Genomic DNA, 23831 nt, shown 5'->3' on the forward strand with positions numbered 1-23831 from the left:
CTTTTCTGTTTAGCTTCCGGAACCACCGTAAAGTATTACTTCAGAGAAAGTTTTGATAGTTGACATACATGAATTATACCCGTACATACATAAATTCTCTTTTATTATGTATATTCAGCCTAAAAAATTGTCACAAATCGAATGAAATAACAATTTTTTCCTTGAGATGTACTGGAAATAGTACAATTATTTACATTAGTAAATTATTGTTTCAAAACAATTAATATATAGTTCAAGCAAAATTAATCTCTTATAATAAATTTTATTTTAAATTACAATCGATTTAGTTATATTTAATTAGTATTAATTTTAAAATAAATTATGAACATTTCTTATAAAATCAATTGGTAAAGACATAAATATCTTAATTTTGTAGGAAATGAACATCTTTATTTAATAGAACCACTTATATTACCACAGGAATTAAGTTTATTATATATTTATATTACCACTTATACTAATAGCAACCAGATTGCACAAACAAATATTCAGTATAATATATACTGAATTATTATATATATATATATATATATTATTAAATATATATATATATATATGTGTGTGTGTGTTGTGTGTGTGCCAGTGACTTGCTCGTTTCTCATTGCCAAAATGCTTTTAAATAGCTTTTCCCGACGTACTGGAAAATTCCAGTCTTCTTTTGAAACTCGATGTCTGTACACGTGAATTACATCTGAATTATCTTTTCTAGCATTTACTTTATCTATTTATACTTGCCTCTACTGAACAGTGTAAATATAAATTTCAATTTCAGTCCTTAGTTTAATTTATACAAAGGTTTAAGATTTAATTTATGCAACAGTTTAATTTACGAATAAAATTTGCGTATGATTCTTTCTCAATCTATTATATTGCGTATGAATACTGTAGCGATATTTTATTGTTTCTTTAATTTTTTTGCATTATCTATTAACACTTTCTTTGTAATAGTAAACAATCTTTGCTTTAATTTCTAGGTTTATAGAGAATGAACGAATTTAAATTCACGGTGCAAAACTTCAAACTAAGTCGCCAAGCTAGGTATCAACAACGTTTACGAAAACAAGAAAAAAGAAAACTGATTTTGAAAATCAGGAAAGGAGAATAAGGATATTAAAAAATTCGTGTGGAAGAAACATGTGCTGTTTCTATTCCAATTCAGAGAGTAAGGAAACAAAAAGAAAACAGTTATTAAATAAATTAGCAGAAAGTACATCAGAGGTTTTCACTTCTTTAAGTACGCCGAAAAGTAAGAAAACCTAGAAAAATTGTGTTACAGGCTAAACGATTTCAACAAGTGGTTAGTGAGAAGAAATTTATAAATGAATTTCATTTTATCATAAATATAGTCTGTTAATAAATTGCAATTACGTCAGTACGATTCAGGACAATTCTGAGAAAGCCTAATTCTAGAAAAACATTAAAAGATTAGGTTTTAAATTAAAAAAAAAAAAATTGAAAGCAACAAGAAACTGCTTACTGAGAAATATAATGTAGGATTTAAACAAATTTATGGTGGCAATAAAAACCGTATTTTAATTTTTTTTAAATCACTTTTTTTCAACAGTATTAAATATTTTTATTGTAATATAAAGTGGAATGTAGGCGGTTATTTATGGAATATTTTCCAAGTCCATATCTTCTAATTCTGACAAAAAAATTCTCGAACATCGCAAGACAACGATCAGTATATACCATAATAGTACACCAGCGTCGTTTTCAAATAAATATGGTCCAATCACTCCCCCATCCCAAATTGCACACCATACCGTCACTTTTAGTAGATGCATGGAATACTTCGAACTACATTTGGGTTTTCACTGCCCCAAATTTGACAATTCTGTTTATTCACGAAGCCGTTAGGATGGAAATGGGCCTCGTCACTAAAGATTTTCCATTGAAATTCATCATCCACTTCCTTATGTTCCGATTGATGAAATCTTTTCTTTGTTGATAGTCTGTAGGAAGATATTGCGTCAGTTGAATTTTGTATGTATGAAGGAGAAAAGGTCTTTTATCAAAATTAGTTGTATTGTAGTCCGTGAAATGTTTCATTATTGTGCTTGATGGCGGCACATATTGATGTTTTATGATTACTTGTACTGATAGACCCGGAACGTTGATATATACACGGTGTATTATCTTTGAGGAAATTTTCAAATTTTTTAATCAGCTCTTTAACAGTTGACCGAGATGGAATATTGTGTCTCGAAATGAGTACGTAGTTTTCTCATTGTTTCCGCCAAACACTCCCTATTTTTGTAATAGGTTCTTACAGAAAATAAAAGTTACTGTAATTTTTATTTCTAATTCTAACGTTTGATTTCTAATAATCTCTAAGTTTCAATTAGTTAGATATCAAATATGGCGAATTTTTTAGTTCGAAGGTGTCACGTAACTTAAAATACCGTTTAATATTGAGTTACCCATTACAATAACTGTAAGGATTCAGATACTTAGGTCCGATTAAGCGCAAATTTTATGCACTAATGACATACATTTTTTCAGTTCGAGTAAAATTGTGAAGTAATGATTTTGGAGAAGAATTTATTATTTAAGTAATAAATTTGTGTAATACACAAATTTATTGTGTATTATACTTAATTTACTTTATAAATCGAAAGAAAAATTAAGTCTATAATGAAACTCTTGTTAACATACTTATTGACAACGTATTAAATTGCAACGTACTATTAAAAAATTACCTTATCATGTTAAAAAAATAAATAAGAGATTGGTTAAGAAAACACTTATTGCATTTTTTTCTTTACGATATACGAACTACAACTATACGAATTAATTAAGGTAAACAAAGAATATGGGAAATCGTATTTGATGAACTTATTAAGAATTAATGACATGAATTGTTCATGTCAACATACAGATGAAGAATCGTGAGCCCAGGTACTTCAAAAAATTCCGGCTTCATGTCATTATAGATAACGGCCACATAATGGCGTTATGAAGATCTGGAGGACACTAATTTTTCTCATTTTACTAATAAAGTGGGGAGCTAAACAAGTTAAAAATGGAATAAAAAATATTTATTTATGTAATAACAATAAAATGTAGATTAAAAAGAATGTTACATTTTTTCTCGTTAACCGATGACTGTAATCAAGCGAATTTTAAATATGTATTATGGAGAAATGGAGTAAATTATAAAGTAGTTCCAACTGAGCTTAGAAAAATAAAATCATTTATAACTTAAAAGCATTTTAATTCAGAAGAATTTTGGAATTATTTTGCCCTTAAGAGAAATATAAATTAAAATTATAAATATTATTATATTAATATTATAAATTAAATTAAGCGAGCACTTGTGCTCGCTTAATTTATCTAATTGGTTAATGTCTGAAAATAACTTGGTATTATTTCCAATAACGGTTAAATGGATTAAATTATATATGTGCTGTACGTATAATCCGGCCTACGTGTATTGTGGCCTTTATGCATATTTTTCACAGTTTTTCCTACGCTCCGGCTGGAGAAAGGCAATAACATGTATATGATAGGATGCATATTCTAATGCAAACTCACTAAAGGATGTCTTTGCAACACGATATAAATATAACGTAGTTGATTTATTTACTAATCAGGGAATATATATATATATATATATATATGTGTGTGTGTGTGTGTGTGTGTGTGTGTGTGTGTGTGTGTGTATCGTATAAATAAGTAAATTATATCCTTCAGAGTAGATCTTCAAATAAAGCAACCATTTCTTTATTTAATTTTCAATATCTACTTTTAACATCCTATTTCAAAGGCATCTATTTTTTCTGGATTTTATGTTGTATATGTTTTGCTACCATAAAGTAATCACCTTAACACAAATATTTCTGTTTTAAAGTTACATGTTACCCCTGATATCATAAACAGATATTTTTAAATTTTAATTCAAAACTGATGATTTTTTTCAGAGAATGAAGTTTAAGTTCAAGGTGAATGATTTTCAAGAAGAAGTAACGTGATATCTGTGAAATTGCTTTTTTCGTTGTTGAGCTTTGATATGAATATTTTTGAGTAGATTTTTGTTTTAGGAACATAATGTTAAAAATATAATTGCATTCCGATAAAAAAAAGATTGTCTTCACAAAAATTATGCCATTTTTAGTTAAATGTAACTTTTAACTAAGAAACAGGTGTAAGAAACAACACAATAGTATAACACCACGTAATGTTGAAAGTACAGCAATCAACAGCTAGTTGAACAACTCATAGTATTTTAAATACTTAAAACACTGTTGCTTCTTTGAAATGCAAGTTGAAAAACAACAGGGGCAGACTATATTCGTATTTCACTGCTATCTTAATGCAATCCTGCTTTTCTTCATTTTCAATTCTTACCTCATGCCTAGATTGTAAATAAGTCTTCTTTTTCTGTATTCCTTTAAAATATTGAACATTTTATTCTACTGTACGTTACCAAATGAATTTTTCAGATTTTCGAACGTCATGGAAGTTAGTTTATTATTTTTCGGTTTTCTAAGATTGTTTATTAAACGTTTTTCATTCACATATACCACTTTAGAGGTTTCTTTGTTCACATCGCTTCGTCAGCACGTATATAAAGAAATTCAAATTAAAAACATAATAAAAAATTGGGAGGTTAAAAACATAATAAAAAATTGGGAGGTATATTTACCATCTAAGTTACTGAAAACCCAGTAAGTAAATGAAAAAACAATATTCATATAATTATATGAAAAATTACGTAAATAATTATATTCTGCTGCTACCATATAATTTACTAGGCTATACTTTACGATTAGTTTGAGATCCAGAATCTTATGGTAACTCTTGTAATCATGTTATATCTGATATCAAACTGTTTATCAACCAGTACAGCTTGAAGCACATATTCTATTTACCTGCTAATTTTCTTGATGAATATTTTCTATGCATGAGACTTTAAGATGATAGTGCTATAATTATCAAACCTTATCTGCTCCTGCTTTTCGTAGTATTGAAAGCACATGGCATGAGCCTTTTCTAAAATCTGTGTGTAGTTCTAAAGTACAATAAACTCAAATATTCTAAATAATAAGATTATTCTGATTCTATATCATTTACCTTTACTTTTTCGTTTCATTTTCCTGCTTAGCCTCCGGGAATTACCGTTTCAGTATTTCTTCACAGGATGAATGATGCTGATATGTATGAATGTAAATGAATTTATTCTTGTACAGTCTCAGTTCGACCGTTCCTGAGATGTGTGGTTAAGTGAAAACCCAACCACCAAAGAACACCGGTATCTACTATTCCATTTACCTTTACTGGTTTCATTTTCCTTTACATCTCTAAGAGTTCTGTAAAACTCTGATATCAAAGTAGTGTCGTTTTTGTTTTGGAAGAAGTAAAATAAATTTATGATGATGTACCATCGATTTCTATTTTTTCCTCTCCAAAATCTAACCTCGTAATTTTTTTTCTCTTAGTATATTCCTTCCACATTCGGCTTGTAAGCATTTTCGTCTATTAATAAGAATAGTTTTCCGTTCGGAACTTCACATAATGATATACTTTTTCTAGATTTTACCGATCATTTTTTTGGATGACTAATTTGCCTTCCCAGTTTCTCACATTTCTCTCTATTTCATCCTATTTCTACATCGACTAATTTACCGTTCTACATGTAATTTTTATTTATTTCATTTTTGAGCAGTCTAAACAGTTTCTTTCCTTCATTCCTTCTTTCGAAAATTTTAATGTGTTCTATTTATTCATCAACACTAATAAACTCTTTTTTGCTATCAATGGTTTTTGATTAACTGTCATCGTTCTTCCTAAAGTCTCCTTCCTACTTTAATAATCTTCTTTTTTCAAATTTATTCATATGTCTTCAACCGAATCTAATTTTAGAATCATGTACACATCTGTACTTGTTAGTGTTTTAAAATTGTTTTTTTTTTTCAGCGGCAATGTTGTCAGAAAAAGTACCTGCGGTAAACTTAGAACACAAAAACCTTCTTCCAAGCCGAATCAAAAAACCTTCCTTTTACTTTATTTTTTGCGGAATAACAGCTTTAACGAAAAGTGTTTCAGAATTTATCGCTTATTGTTTCGCAGTTACTTTTTCTGTTAGGTACGTCTTCAGTGCGAACTAAGATGTGCAAGAAACCACTAAGTATTTGTAGTTGTTTATTCAATTTTTGTATTTCCGTTATACTGGTGTTAATACTAATATTCAATACCGTAATACTGGTATTCTGTATTATATTTTTATTTATTATATTTTTACCGGTCCTTAACTTTCTACCTTTTCAGAATCTTGCTTCCTTTGACTAGTCTAAATTTCCACTGTTCTCAGTAACTCCTAAATCTGTTAGCCATTTATTGTAATTCATCTTTATTGTAATCCCTTCGATTCAGAAGCTATCAACACTAAGTCATCTTCTTAGGAGATGACTTATGATCTTTATTGTAGTATGATGACTGGTTCTTTACTGTAATATTGAGATCACCGAACCGCAACCCACCTACCACGTCATGCAAATCATTAATATACGGAGGAATTAGCAAATATGACAGCAGAGTTATCTCAAGCCAGACTTTGAGCTTTGTAAATGGCACGAGTTATTAAATATGTACAAAAGTTAAAAGAAAACAAAACCGATTCTAAACTTATCTTCCACAAATTATTTTTGTTCAGAATACCAATACCCTAAGTTAAGTAATATTAACCCAAGGAGAAGCAACAAGAATGAATGTAACTTTTTAAATTTAAAATTTCTAAGTTTGTGAAATAAAAGTATTGTGATTTAATGAGTTTTAGTGTATAATTTAATAATTTTTTCATCTAGATGCAATACAGAGTTTGGGAGTGAATGGCAAAATATATATGAACAATATTAGCAGCAGGTGATAAGAGATTAACATTGCTTATGTTCTTGAAAAGATTTATATAAAATTTATAATAAAATATATATATTTTACAATACAGAATCCAGAATTATAGAGAAAATTTTCAAAAATATAGCCCCTTTATTTCAAGCAGAATTAAGACAAAATCATTCCTTAAATTTTAATAGAATCAATCGTTTGTCAAAGAACTAGTTCACCTAATTTTTCCCCCAGAATAACAAGCACTCTGAGAAATAACAGAAATTTAAAAAACGGTTTAAATTACACACACACACACATCGTGTTCTTTGGTTGTTGTTGGCCAATTAACGACATTCAAAACGTAAGGTTTTGACTGGGCAAGACCAACTCTCCAATGGTGATTGAGCTTACACATTATTGTGAGGAAGTTTATCTCAGGAAAAATAATAATATTACTATTTTTACAGATGTGCTATAGAAATGAAAAAGCCTGAATTTGTTGCCAGTATATTCTGAAGTAATAAAATTACGACAAATAAAAACTTCAGTGTACAGGGAGGCAACACATGTTTTTCATGAAACTATTATTATTATTCTATTAATTAATTTTTTTCCTCGTTAAAACTCTGTGATAAATAATTAATTGAATAAAATAAGGTAAATACTGATTGTCTGTGAGGTAATGAAATCCGAAGTTTATATTCTGAATTAAGTAAAAAGGAAAATTTGTATGATAAACCTATAAAAAGGACATAAATTCTATCCAGATTCATTTTTCTATCCAACATGATGAAAAAATGATACTATTTTCATACCTTCTCTAAGAAAAAGTTAAAATTTTCAATTTGATTGTACATAAATAGACTTTGTCTCCTTACGACGTAAGGCTGGCTGATAACTCTTTGTGCTATTTACTTCAGAAATAACTAATTTACTTCAGAATAACTTTCCCTCATAAAAAATATCATGAATTTTCTTGAATAAAAAGTTGATTACGCGCATAATTTTCTGTAACTTTTATTGTTTTCACTTTTGTCATTACTGATACCTTGTAAGAGATTAATTTGTTCGAAATAGATTCCTCGATCGTTTAATTAGATATTTTTGTTATAACCAACGTAAATTCAAAATAATGACAGTCAACAAATTAATATTTCTAAAATTAAATAACAATGTTTTTATTTTTGTGAACTAAACATTTTTCATCGTTATTTACCAACAAAATAAATGGAAAACCCCTAATTAAATAAACACAAGAGTAATAAAACTTTGTGAAAGCGGTTGATATTTTAAAATTTAACATCATATTTATTTACATTTTTCGTTCGGTAAATTATTAAAATGAAAATAAATACCTAACAGTTTGGATTAGAAAATTATTTTGTCAAAAGATTAAATAGAATTGAAATATATACAATATGTAGTTTCGTTGACATAAACAGCTAGGTTTTAAAAGTTGTATTATTATTGTTAGTATTTTGTTAATCTGTTACGTTTCTCATTTTTCATGCAATTCCTTTGAGAAATGAAAGTATATTTAAATTCCCGAATGATTTTTGGCATTAAACTTTTTGTGGTAAATTTGAATCATATGTTAGTTAAAATTTAAATAATCTGTAATATAAATTAAATTAAAATTTTAAAAATCTGTCTTTAATGTTTTCCTGAATTTTTAAAAAACTTTTTATGTAATTTAAAACTTACCTTTTAACATTCAAAATTACTATTACTCTTTCAAACTGTTTCCTGTTACTTTTTTAAAGTTTTAGAAAACTAAAATTAAAAATAAATTTTTTTTTTGAACATTAGCACGAATAAAATCATAGTATAATTATTTTTATTGCTTTACTAAACGTAAATTATACAAATATCTACAAATTGTTTTAACAGGCAATTAATTAAAAAATTTAATTCAATTCTAAATTTTGATAAATTCTGATATCTATTTTCAACTGTATAACGCCGCTTTAAAATAAATTACAAATTTTAATTGAAATTCGAAACAGTAAAACATGAAAATGTTCTATTTGACATCCTGAGTTCTATTGACAACTCCGCGAGTTAAAGGTGATGGGATTTCTGCTCGGTAAACAGTTGAATTCTTCCCATTCAAAAGTACGAGAAGAATAATTAAAATTTCGAATATTCCAAACGATAAGAAAAATTCAGAAAATTTTATAAAAGTAGACTTTTAGCATGTAGAAAGCACCAAATCCTTTTTAATTCTTTGTAAAAATGTAGTCCTTTTTACATTAAATTGATAAAATGTTTGAATTTAAAAACTCACATCAATATCAACAAATGCACGTAAATGCTAACACATATAATTATACAATCACATACACTCTCATGCATGCAAGCGAGAACATGCAAACAAATCTTTTTAGCTAAAATTGATGTATTTACGTAAATGTCACTGAGAAGATCTCAAAACATCACTACTAATATTTTATCAGGAGCGGTATTGTTTCTCTTTTACAAAAGTACAAGCGAGGAAGTAAATCGATTCGTTTTTTTAGTACGAAACACGCTTTTATAGGATGTTTTCGGAGAGGTTGCCCAGCAACATCAGTTTAGCCCGAAGTGAGGTAGTTGCTATCAATTCTCTTTGCTCCTCTGCCTATGGGCTCAGTAAAGTATTTGGTGCTTTATAGTAACTAAGTTTATTCGTATATACTCTTCCTGGGCTGTTTTTTTTTTTTTTTTTAAGCTGAACGCATTTTTAATTTTTCGTGTAATAATGTGATTTATATTAAGTATCGCTTACACAATCACAAATAAAATCCATCAATTCAAAAGAAAAATTACCAAAACACACATTTATACAACACAATCTTATAGTATAAAAAAAAACAAAAAAAAATTACAAAAATATATTTGTTCACATATAAAAAATTGTTTATTAAAAAAAAGATTTTATTTAACTAATATTAACATTAATAAAAAAGAAAACAAATTAGTAAAACCCTCTAAAATGTAAAAAATAAGAATTTAATCAAATTGAGAATTTTAAACAAAAAAATTAATATATTAACAAATATAAAAATGCATTGAAAAGTAAAAAAGTAAATTATATAAATATCTAATAAATAACCAATAAATAAATGTAATAATTATTAAATTTTAAAATTAAAAGTAATTTAAATATTTAGTTAAATAAAAGCGTGGCGCAGTTATTATAATTTATTTAAAACAACACAAAATTTATTTTTACAACAATTAATCTTCATTTTCATTTTCAATAACGACGCGAGGAGGCGGAAAGGTCTGCTGGAACCCCTCCAGTTGAGAGTGACTAGCTACAAGTAACAATCTGGGAAAATGCAACCACTCGCTTTCTTTGTACGTGTTCTCACGTAGTTGAAGTTCATCTTCGAATTCTGCTTGTAATCTAAGCCAAATTGAACGAACTCTTTCCGCTAAAAGTTTCATTTTAATTAATTATAAATTTTTATTTAATGAATTCATAATTACGATTACAATTATAATAATGACAATAATTAATAATTTTTCAGATTACCGTCAAAATGTAATAACTTTGTGCAAGATTTCTAAATTTAATTTTTATTTTTAATCTTATTAACCCTTAAAGGTCATCTCAGTGCAAATTTTAACCATCAAAGAATTAAAACTTGAGTTATTTTATTACAGATGAATAAAGTATATACATAAACAACCTCATTAAACAAAAAATATATTTTAAAATACAGCAAATGACTATAAATACTTATTCGAAAGCATTGTTATAAAAACTACGCCACGCTTTTATTTAACTAAATATTTTCATTACTTTTAATTTTAAAATTTAATAATTATTACATTTATTTATTGGTTATTTATTAGATATTTATATAATTTATTTTTTACTTTTCAGTGCATTTTTATATTTGTTAATATATTATATTTTTTTGTTTAAAATGCTCATTTGATTTAATTCTTATTTTTTATTTTTTAGAGGGTTTTTCTATTTTGTTTCCTGTTTTTATTAATGTTTATATTAATATTAGTTAATAAAAGCTTTTTTAAAAAATTTTTTTTATATGTAATCAAATGTATTTTTGTAATTTTTTTTGTATTTTTCTTAAGACTAAAAAAAAGTAAAAATATTAATTTTACACATCGAAGTTACATACGTGTACCAAATTTCAATTATTTTCATACGATATTTCATGAGAAATGAAAATTTTCAACTAAATGCATGAATTTAGCGTATGGGTAGCGCGTGGGGCGTGGGTCATATCAAATTCCGACACCGTAGTGCTATATTGTCATCTAAGTTACATACGTGTACCGAATTTCAGTGATTTTCATACGATAGATCAAAAGATATAGAAGTTGCAAGATTTGATTATTCCTAAAGCGAGTTAAATAAAAGCTTTTAAAAATTAGAATGTAAACACATATAAACATACAGAGAACAAGAAATATTACGTACTACTAATTTATCTTGAAAATTCTCTTATAATAGTAAAAATATACGAAGTTATTTAAAGGATATGAAGCTTTACACATTTTTCTTGACCCATTTAAAAATAAATATTCACAATAAAAGGGTTGTAATTTATATATGATAATTCTTTATTTGCAAATACAGCATAAGGGAAGAAAGCTACTACTACTGAAACATATATAAATTATCATACATTTATTAGCTCTTATTCAATATATCCTTATTAGTAAGAATTACTGAACGTTTAAGGAAGTATGTTGTCAACAAATCATTTGAAAACATCGTACTAATAAATCATACAATATAATGATTACAAGGCTTTCTTAACTTTAAGGTAAATTTTACTTTTATGGTAATATGTATCACGCGTTTTTTTCACAGCAACCTTCACAAATGTATTAGTTATTCATTTTTAGTTTCAGATTATCTTTATAAGGAATTTATAAAAATGCAACTTATACCTGCATTGTCTTGCTCATTTTTTTAAATTTTATTTTACATTACTTGTTTTTAATTAAAAATATAAAATATTTTTTGTAACATTGACAAGTTATGTTTATGCAATATTTAACATAAGCTTGTTCGCTGAGGTTAGCTTTTTAATTAAAATAAAAAGATGATTTTAAAAAAGCTAATTGTATCAATAAATTTATTTAACACCTTTTCATAAAACATGTAAAATGATACCTACGTAATATTCTTTATTCAATTGTTTTATATGATAGGGAAAAAAGAATAAAATTGCTTAAATGTTTTCGAACATATTCTTGAAGAATGCAATGTAAATGCTTAATCAAAATTTCAGGTTCAAATTTATACAAGTTTAAATTTATATAAACTATAACCGGCAATTACTAAAAAAAATCCAATTTCATATTTATAATTTTTATTATATACGAGTATTATACTCGTACATATATATTTTCCAAACGCTCTTCTCAGAAGGTTTCAAAAAATTCTAAAAGATTGAAGTTTCAGTGTAATTGGTCAAAATTACTTTACGCACTTCAAGAATATGATTTTCTCAGAAAGGTGAAAGTTTGAAAGAAATTTATTGTTCGCTGAGAAACGAATTTTCATCTTTGTGTAGCTCAGTAATGCGGTGTGATGAAGGATGCATCAAACTAAATGATCTACTAAACCTTCACAACTGTGTTTGTTGGTACCAATGATGAAATTCTCATTTCATCGCATGATACTCGCTAGGTTATGGAGAAGGAAATTTATGTGTTTATAGTAAATGACCTCCTCTATGAATCATGAGACCTTGCCGTTGGTGAGGGGGCTTGAGTACTCAGTGATACAGAGTACCTGGACCGAAGGTGCAACCATATCGGAGAGGTATCTGTTGAAAGCCAGACTAAGGAATGATTCCTGAAAGAGGGCAGCAGCACTTTCAGTAGTTGTTAGGGGCGTGAGTCAGGACGACTTAAACGGCCACATCAACATCACTCAGTCCTCTGAGTATTGCACAGGTGAAAGCAATGGAAAACTACAGCTGCTTTTTTCCAAGAAAATGTGGCTCTCTGCATTTTCATATAGCAATGATGAAGGCGCCTTCCTTGGTAAAATATTCCGGAGGTAAACTAGTCCCCCGTTAAGATCTCCGGGTGGGGACTACTAAGGAGGGGGTCACCAGAAAATTAAAAAATAACATTCTACGAGTCGGAGCGTGGAATGTTAGAAGTTTAAAAAAGGTTGGTAGGCTGGAAAATTTAAAAAGAGAAATGGATAGGATAAATGTGGATGTAGTAGGAATTAGTGAGGTTCGGTGGGAAGAGGAACGCGACTTTTGGTCAGGTGATTTTAGAACAATAAACTCAGCTTCAAATAATGGGCAGGAAGGAGTAGGTTTCATAATGAACAAGAAGATAGGGAAGAGAGTAGAGTATTTAAAGATGCATAGCGATAGAATCATTGTAATAAGGATAAAATCAAAACCTAAACCGACAACGATTGTTAACTTCTATATGCCTACAAGCGCCCATGATGATGATGAGGTAGAGTGTGCTTACGAAGAGATTGATGAAGCAATTAAACACGTAAAATGAGATGAAAATTTAATAATACTTGGAGATTGGAATGCAAGCATTGGAAAGGGTAAGAAAGGAAATATAGTAGGTGAATACGGGTTGGGCAAAAGGAATGAAAGAGGGGACAAACTTATAGAGTTTTGCAGAAAGTATAATTTAGTAATTGGCAACACCCAATTTAAAAATCATAATAGAAGAATATACACTTGGAAAAAGCCAGGCGATACTGCAAGGTATCAGATTATATCATGGTTAAGCAAAGATTTAGGAATCAACTTGTTGACTGCAAAACTTACCGTGGAGCAGACATTGATAGCGACCATAATTTGGTGATAATGAAATGTAAATTGGGATTTAAAAACCTGAAGAAAAGGTGTCAGATGAATCGGTGGAATTTAGAGAAGCTTGAGGAAGAGGAGGTAAAGAAGATTTTTGAGGAGGACATCGCAAGAGGTCTGAGTAAAAAAGATAAGGTAGAAAATGTAAAAGAAGAATGGGAGAATGTTAAAAAGGAAATTCTTAAATCAGCAGAAGCGAACTTAGGCGGAATAAAGAGAACTGGTAGAAAACCTTGGGTTTCAGACGATATATTGCAGCTGATGGATGAACGTAGAAAATATAAGAATGCTAGTTATGAAGAAAGTAAAAGGAACTACCGGCAATTAAGAAATGCTATAAACAGAAAGTGCAAACTAGCAAAAGAAGAGTGGATTAAAGAAAAGTGTTCAGAAGTGGAAAGAGAAATGAACACTGGTAAAATAGACGGAACATACAGGAAAGTTAAGGAAAATTTTGGGGTACATAAATTAAAATCTAATAATGTGTTAAACAAAGATGGTACACCAATATGTAATACGAAAGGTAAAGTCGATAGATGGGTGGAATATATTGAAGAGTTATACGGAGGAAATTAATTAGAAAATGGTGTTATAGAGGAAGAAGAGGAAGTTGAGGAGGATGAAATGGGAGAAACAATACTGAGATCTGAATTTAAGAGAGCATTAAAAGATTTAAATGGCAGAAAGGCTCCTGGAATAGACGGAATACCTATATAATTACTGCCCAGTGCAGGTGAGGAAGCGATTGATAGATTGTACAAGCTGGTGTGTAATATTTATGAAAAAGGAGAAGTACTGTCAGACTTCAAAAAAAGTGTTATAGTCATGATACCAAAGAAAGCAGGGGCAGATAAATGTGAAGAATACAGAACAATTAGTTTAACTAGTCATGCATCAAAAATCTTAACTAGAATTCTATACAGAAGAATTGCGAGGAGAGTGGAAGAAGTGTTAGGAGAAGACCAATTTGGTTTCAGGAAAAGTATAGGGATAAGGGAAGCAATTTTAGGTTTCAGATTAATAGTAGAAGAAAGATTAAAGAAAAACAAACCAACATACTTGGCGTTTATAGACCTATAAAAGGAATTCGATAATGTAGACTGGAATAAAATGTTCAGCATTTTAAAAAAATTAGGGTTCAAATACAGAGATAGAAGAACAATTGCTAACATACAGGAACCAAACAGCAACAGTAATAATTGAAGAACATAAAAAAGAAGCTGTAATAAGAAAGAGAGTCCGACAAGGATGTTCCCTATCCCTGTTACTTCTTAATCTTTACATGGAACTATCAGTTAATGATGTTAAAGAACAATTTAGATTCGGAGTAACAGTACAAGGTGAAAAGATAAAGACGCTACGATTTGCTGATGATATAGTAATTCTAGTCGAGAGTAAAAAGGATTTAGAAGAATGGCATAGATGAAGTCCTACGCAAGAACTATCGCATCAAAATAAACAAATACAAAACAAAAGAATGAAATGTATTAGAAATAACAAAGATGGACCAATGAATGTGAAAATAGGAGGAGAAAAGATTATGGAGGTAGAAGAATTTTGTTATTTGGGAAATAGTATTACTAAAGATGGACGAAGCAGGAGCGATATAAAATGCCGAATAGCACAAGCGAAACGAGCCTTCAATCAGAAATATAATTTGTTTATATCAAAAATTAATTTAAATGTCAGGAAAAAATTTTTGAAAGTATATGTTTGGAGCGTCGCTTTATATGGAAGTGAAACTTTGACAATCGGAGTATCTGAGAAGAAAAGATTAGAAGCTTTTGAAATGTGGTGCTATAGGAGAATATTAAAAATCAGATGGGTGGATAAAGTGACAAATGAAAAGGTATTGCGGCAAATAGATGAAGAAAGAAGCATTTGGAAAAATATAGTTAAAAGAAGAGACAGACTTATAGGCCACATACTAAGGCATCCTGGAATAGTCGCTTTAATATTGGAAGGACAGGTAGAAGGAAAAAATTGTGTAGGCAGGCCACGTTTGGAATATGTAAAACAAATTGTTAGGGATGTAGGATGTAGGGGGTATACTGAAATGAAACGACTAGCAATAGATAGGGAATCTTGGAGAGCTGCATCAAACCAGTCAAATGACTGAAGACAAAAAAAAACGTAAATGTAGTCTATTTCTTTATTTTTTCGACTGAAGTGTATCTTCATATTTTGAGATGTTGTTATTCACGTACTATGAAAAACCCAGCGATCAGCATTGCCCATCCTTATGCTTGAACACAAAATAAGCATGTTAGAATTATCTCGATCAAACTATATTTGAATCGATAGGACGTCCAGGAACAATTGAATGACCACGCGCAGTCTCATGTCATTTGACGCCTTGAAACTTTTCATTTTGGGAAAGACATATTTCTTCAAATCCAAATGATCTGCATCGCCCCAAATTGAAAACTCAGTTGATTTATAAATAAGGGAAAAATGTTATTAACAAAGCTAATTCAATGGTTCAACACTGCCTAAAATGTACAAGACGATGCTTTGAACACTTCTCTTATTGTTTATTACGTATATTAAAAATAAATAAGATTTTTATTATCTGCTTTCCTATTAGAAATAGGGGAGCTGACATTTAGCCCATCCAGTACATTACTGAGATAGCAGGGAGCAGTGTTCGACCAATGACAAAAATCTTTAAATATCAGCTAAAATTTCATCAAATTTTAGAAAATGAAACAGCTAACTCGTTGATTTATGCCACGTTATTACTCAAAATATTGCCAGTTCTGTGTGCTGGATTAAATCTACACCCACATACATGTATAATCAACGAAAATATGAAGATACTGTAATATTAACTGATATCCGAGAGGCATAACAAGGGTTCGCCACATATAATAAGGAGTCCTTGTACTACCACCAATTAATTGTACTTCATTCACAAATGACAAAGGGGTATTTCATCGCAACGACAATCTTGCACTGTAAATTTCCAAAATAATACAATACCACTGAAGTGACGTTGCTTACATACAACTAATCCTTCTGTAGAACCATCTTCAACGACATAGCATGCATAATTTCAATAGCAAACAATTACGATTACGTCATTCATATGTGGATATCGTGTTTCAGCGTGAGGGTATAGAAAACTTTCTCCCGAAACTAATATCAACGATTACGTATGAAAGAATACTGCAATAAAATCTAGCATTGCCAAGCCATGTTGCATGCCTCATAAATAGAAGAAAACAACATTAAGGCACTGAGATGACACAAAACCATCCTACATGCATCAAGAGCGATAAGATGATGAGAGGACGTACTTTATCAAAACTCCTCACTGGTGAAGGAACTCTTCTCAGGATCACGCACCGACTTGCGAATTACCATTCTCTCCTTCAGTTTGCCTGATACATTGTAATTAATGTAGGGCTGTAGTTGGAAATTCAAGACCTTCTTACTGGGTTCAATACAGGTATTACAATAGCTTCACATGATAATTTAGGAAAAACAGGTTGTTCAAAAATGTTGTGTACAAATTTAGTTGATTGCATACAGAATTTGGAAGATGGGACAGCATAGATAGGTGAATGCTATCATTTCCTGGAACAGTATCGTCAGAATGTTTTTAAAGCGTATTCTTTGTAACGTAATTCTTGTTATGTAAATACATTTTATAAAGCTTTTAATATTTTCCATTTGAAATGCTATTCTTTGTTACGTTACATAACTTACATTTTTTTTTGTATTACCCATAACCGTGTAACTAGATATATACAACTACTGAATGAGTGAGACATGAAAAGGTTTGCGTGAATGACGTGAAATAAATTAGCCAACTCTTAGGTGTTGAGGGATCTCTTTGTAAAGTTAACAAAAGTATTTGTATAAACAGTTTACAAATAGAAATAACAAATTTTCAAAGATGAATATACCAAAAAACGTATTTAGTGTTTACAATATTTAATGACTATATTTGTAATATTAATTAATATCAAATAAAATGTTATTTATAGTATTTACAACGTATTTTCACATTATTTTAAGAGAGGTATCAAATCAATAGGAATTAATAAAGAATAAAATCGTAACATAAAATAAGTAGGCTAGATAGGTTTACCTGAGGTACCGCTAGGCAGAAAGCTAGTAACCAGATTACTACAACAAACTTGATGGCCCTGGACAACTTTGATACAGTATGCGATAGGAATGGATGGCATATAGCAACATAACGTTCTACCGTGAACGCTGTTATAGTTAATACTGTGGCATTGGCAGATGTCTCGGATGCAAGACCAGTTAGAACGCATACTGTCTCTCCAAATATATATGGATAACTGAAAAAAATAAAACAGAAAATTTAATTAATAACCAATCAGTTTAATATTTTCTCACAAAAAATAGGTTTTTGCTTAATTCAGAATATTATTTTAATATTTACAGCGAACCATTAAACGATTTAAATGCCCCATTGATAAAAAATGAACAATTCTTTCTCAAGCACTAGTTAAAACAAAAAAATAATTATTTATTTTTTTATACGAAACTGTTCATTATAAAACCATATTTTACGTTCAGCCGTGTGATTCAAGTAGAAAAAAATAACCTATCTTCATAAATATGAAATCTTTCGTTTAACATTAACTAAGAGTAATTTATTCTTGAAAATAAATACATTTACACGTATATTTTCTTCTAAAAATTAAAAATAGTTGAAATTATAATTACATAATTGAAGTATAGTAACTTAAAATATTTGCCCAAACAAGAAGATTGAGTATCACAAATATCGGATAAAAGTTGATTGAAGAATGAATTAGTGCAGCAGTATTTGTTTTAAAGAATCAATGATTTTAGAACCACAATTGAGTACTTAAAATAAAATTATCCGGGAATGAAATCCTTATTAATTGATGACCAAGCATAACAACTTCTAGATTATGACTGAATGGAAAATTTAACAACGACGGATTAAAAGTAGCGAATATTTTTGTAATTGGAAGGAACCATGTGTATTATTTTTAATAGTCAAACATACTTAGACGTATCAATATCATCTCGAAAGCAATTAAGTCATTCTCAAGAGAAACAAGCATAGCATAATCAAAAAAATTAAGTGTTAAATTATTTCTCTCTTTATTTCTTATTTAACCAACTAACTGTTGGAAGCCAAACAAGATAACCCAAATGAAGGGTAAGTTTCATTCTGCTAGATTTGCCTAGCAGAACAGACCTTTTTAATTTTCACTCTATTCACTACAGGCAGTAATGAAAATAATTCTCGTTACAGAAAATAACGTAGAATAGTATCTCTTGTAGCCTGGATGCGGGACATATGCACAAAAGCAGTAAATTAATTTACCACCTTTTTGTATTGGGTTAAGACACTAGATAGAACAATTTATCTTGACATAAAATAATATGTATAATTTAACACCAGACTATATTTTATCTTATAATTTTTTTAGGAGTATTTTTCTTTTGGTAAGATGCAGTTTCTATTTTTATGTCAGAATATATTTTTATGATACTGTATTCTAATATATATATTCATATCTATACTCATGGAAGACCAGAACAAAATAAATAATAATAATAATACCCTGAGGTAGATAATGCCCACGTCCGGAACATAAAATCTACGTTTCCCGACCAGGGCGGAAACAATTGTACATGTGTACTATTCTTAATGCAGGTTAACGGGGCTTCGAGTGTTTTTTCTTGGAAACCTTTAGAGCTGGCGATGTGGCGGCCAGGGTTGAAGTGATTGCAGGTGTAACGGAAGCCCCTTCCGCTGACCACATGCCCCCCCCCCCTCGCGATGGCAAGCATATAGTTAAGGTGATCATGTATGTCGGTGCAGGGAAGCCCGGAAAACTTCGGTGTGTAGTAGGGTCCTGGATTCTGTGGAGAGATTAGGATATATGCCTGTTCCACCGGAATACCGGATCGGACCTCCACGGTTGGTAGCCCTGGAGTGGGGGTGTAACCCGGCCATTAGCCTTGCTACAGAAGAGATTGAACATCATACAAATTGAACAAACAACAAACATGTCAGAGGGTTCACGTAAACACCCTCGTCTTGAACCACCTGTTTCGCCAGATGCAAAACGGAGGAAGAGTTACAGGACCGCAAGGTTAGAGAAAGAGACTAAGAGTATACAGAGAGCACTGTACAAGAATAGTTTTTGTAAACCAAAATATTTGGTTATTAGAAGAGCTGGTAATTTTTTGAGGATAACTCCTTTCCTTACCGCTCGGGAGATAAATAATTGTACTGGAAGCCCAGTAAAGGAAATCCGTAAAATTTACAACGGACTGCATGTAGAGAGGATTAATGACAATCAGTAACAGAAGATCCTTGGGCTAAAGAACATAGGTGAGTTTGCTGTACGAGTTGATCCTCACAGCACCCTCAATACCTCGAAGGGTGTTTTAATTTTCGGGATCAACTCAATTGCACGGAGCAGGAAATTGTTGAAGAGTTGACAGCTGAAGGAGTGCTAGAAAAAAGCACATATTGTTCCAGTGCCAAACAAAGATAAACATCTGACAGATCCCAATATTTACTTTGACGTGCGCTATGGATAAATTATTTTTAAAAATGTTAAATAATCGACTTGTTTGTATTTTAGAAAAAGAAAATCTCTTATCCTCGCATCAAGCAGGTTTTCGGTAATACTACTTTACTACTGATCAAATGATTAATTTAGAGAATATAATATATAACAGCTTTATCACAAGAAAACATTGTGTCGGAGTCTTATTTAATCTGCAGAAGGCATCGATATGACCTGGCGTTATGGATTAATAAAAAAAAATCACTTCTATTACATGAATGGGGCATTAGGGCAATCTGCTGGCAGTATTCAGTAAATATATGAACGGCCGTACTTTTCAAATACGTGTTAACAACGAATACTCGTCAGAAAAAAGATTGGAAAATGGCATAACATGGCTCGCCGTTGGGTGTTACCTTGTTCACGATTGCCATTAATAAACTGATATTAGCCGTTCCAGTAGAAATTAGCAAAAGTATCTATGTTCATGATCTGGCAATTGTAAATACCAGCAACACGATAGCTATGGTTAAGCAAAAATTACAACGTGCGATAAACGTCCTCAACGAAGTTGCGAGGAGTAATGGTTTAAAATTTCACCAGAGAAAACGTACTGTATAAACTTTTGTGGGAAGAGTATTCCTCCCGAAGTCCTATTTTGACTATCGACGACCATACAATAGCATGTAAGGATAATGTGCGATTTTTAGGTCTATTACCAGATAAATCCCTTACGTGGGTTTGAATCCCTTACGTATACAGGGCTTGAATGATAGATACAAAAAAAACCCTAAAAATTATTAAATGCTTATCCAACATCAATTGGGGCTGAGATAAAGAAATACTACTGAGGATGTGTAAAGTATTGGTTCAATCGAAACTCGACTACGGATGTAATGTATATTCATCCGCTAGAAAGTCGCATTTACGAAAGTTAGACGTTATACATAAAAGCGGAATAAGATATGACACAGGCGCTTTCCGTACAAGTCTGGCGACTAGTCTAATGTCAGAAGCCGGAATAATGCCGCTACATTATAGAAGAGAGATCCTATTGCTTAGATATGCGGCAAACATTTGGGCTTTTCCTACCCATATAAATAAGAAAGTGTTTTACAATCATTCTTTAACTGCATTATACGAACGTCGTGCTACCTATTCCAGACCAGTTGGAATAAGGTATCACGAATTCATAAGAAAATATGAAATTGCTCTTCCGGAGACATTAGAAATTTCTACAAGATAAATACCGCCATGGCTCTTATCAGCGGCAAATACAAGATTGGATCTTTCCTGTGGAAAAATAAAAGGGAAACCAGCAGTAATCATCCGACAGGAATTTTTATCAACCGTTAGTAGTAACAAAGAATATATTAAAATTTATACTGAGGGTTATAAAACCGAACACGATGGATCCTCCATATATGTAAATGGAGAAATTCTTGGAAATTGTCAGATATGGCAAGTGTTTATACGGCAGAACTTATATCATGCAGCAAGCTCTTCGCTACTCTGAACATTTTTGCGAAGAACATTTTTGCAAAAAATTGCAAAAAAATTGCAAAAAATTGCAAAAAAAATTGCAAGAAAATTGCAAAAAATTGCAAAAAAATTGCAAAAAATCGCAAAAAATTGCAAAAAAATTGGAAATATCGCAATATTTTTTACAAATATCGCACTTTGTCTTTCTTCGCCGGTAAGCAAATATGAATTTGTTATTAGCGTATGACCGATTCTGAGTCTGGTCACCGCAATTTGTAAAAAATGCGATATTTTGCGATAAAATGCAATAAGTGCGATATTTGTAAAAAATTGCAAAAAATTCGGAACTTGTATGTTCCGAAGCACCTACTACAATTCGGAACAAGAATATTAAGGACGAGAATATTAATAATATTAAAGGCAATAGTAATAGTAATATTAAGGGTAATAATAAGAATATAAAGAATATTTAGACAAACATACTATCCATTTTGTACATTTTAAATGGACAAGAACAGCGATATATATTTATGGACTTCAGGGCATGCTGGTATTGCAGGAAACGAAAACACAAACGAAGCTGCCAGAAAGACAACAGTCTGTGATAACCTGGATAGAATTCCTGTACGAGTGGCCGATGTTAAAAATTGTCTAACTAATGCAGTAAGAAATAGGTGGAGGAATGATTGGAGAAGATTAATTACCAAATTAATCGCAGTTGAAACTTCTCCATATAAATGGAAGAGCGACGTGTAAAGCTGACTCGCCGAGAACAAATTGCGGTGACCAGACTCAGAATCGGTCATACGCTAATAACAAATTCATATTTGCTTACCGGCGAAGAAAGACAATGTGCGATATTTGTAACAAAGCACTTACAGTAAAGCATCTAATGGAAGAGTGTACCATATATGAGGATTTTAGAAAAAGGTTCGGTCTAAGAAATAGTATTGCTTCTGATTTGGAAAATGGAAATGAAGAAAATAGTTGCATCTGCAACTGCACATCAGTGGACTATTAACAAATTCAAGCTATGTTAAGGAATCTCTGAGCGAATAGTTTAATTCTATGTTTTTAAAAAAAGGGGGTCTTGAAGCGTGGCACGTATAGGGCCGTGAGGTAGCCCTCTTGCCTAGGGCGCCCGGGCTCGCCTGCATGCAAGAGTAGGGGTGTCGGTACGTATCCGATGATGGCATTGGGGGACCACGTGAGTGGACGGAGGGCGCAATGCAAATAGTATGCGAAACGCATAACTGGAGCTAGGTAGATTAGGACCGGGAAGGACGGCCTTATCACCGAGGGGAATTTGGCCGTCCTAATAGGTGGTCGAATTGCTGCTGTGAGACCCCGATAGGTTAAGTCCTTCAGGTAAATTTATAGCGGGATAGTCAACTACAATAGCATTCTGGGGTGACTATTGTATTGCTTAACTGCGGTTCCAATTATCCCGAAAGTGCTTAAAAAAATTATAAGGGAGAAAAAAGTAAATGTTGGTATTGTGAAGCCGTTCTTTTTCCATTTATATTTTTATGTTTTTTTTTTTAATTTTAATATCGGGGGCCTTTACACCCTGTAAGTGTTCTTAGTATCATTAGTATATGTGAGTGTCTAAATGTTTTGTGTTGTTTTTTGGTGTATTAAAATAAAATGTAAGCGCCCTTTACACCCTTACAACCTGATGGTGATTTAAACCCCTTCTAAAGAATGTGACGAGCGCTAATGACTTAGAAGTTGATGCCGTATAAAAAAAAAAAAATGAAGTTTTCCATTTATTTGGTCAGAAACTGTTAATTTTGAATGGGGAATTTTGAATCCTCTCCTACAGGAAAGATCTTATAATCATGATGGAATCAGTATAATCAGGACTGTTCTAAACAATGACAGTAAGGGTATATACGTTCACAACGTAGGTTCATCTAATATTATTACTGTTGTTAATTTACTAGCTCTTCTATTTCTCTATCTTTACATACATCTGTCTATCCAAGTTAACTCCAAATTTATCTTTATAATTCGTTAGAACATAAATTAATTATTTAATTTTTAATTCTCTTATCGCTGTATAGTTTTTGTCTTGGATTGAATTTTATTGGATGTTTTATAAAAAATAAACAAAAAACAAGAAAATATTAATTTAGATAGTGTTAAATGTGTGTTAAGATTT

At 30.7% G+C, this 23831-nt stretch overlaps 1 protein-coding gene across 1 annotated transcript in view; it reads right to left on the minus strand.

The window, feature by feature from the left end:
- LOC142318096 (pyrokinin-1 receptor-like) overlaps nt 1–23831 on the minus strand; it is a 248214-nt gene that overhangs the window by 63039 nt on the left and 161344 nt on the right. Inside the window, exon 2 of the mRNA XM_075354625.1 lies at nt 17746–17962. Within this exon, the coding sequence (XP_075210740.1) occupies nt 17746–17962 (217 nt within the window). The remainder of the gene's footprint in view (nt 1–17745; nt 17963–23831) is intronic.

Source organism: Lycorma delicatula, chromosome 1 (assembly GCF_047948215.1).
Source record: "Lycorma delicatula isolate Av1 chromosome 1, ASM4794821v1, whole genome shotgun sequence".
Lineage (NCBI taxonomy): Eukaryota > Metazoa > Arthropoda > Insecta > Hemiptera > Fulgoridae > Lycorma > Lycorma delicatula.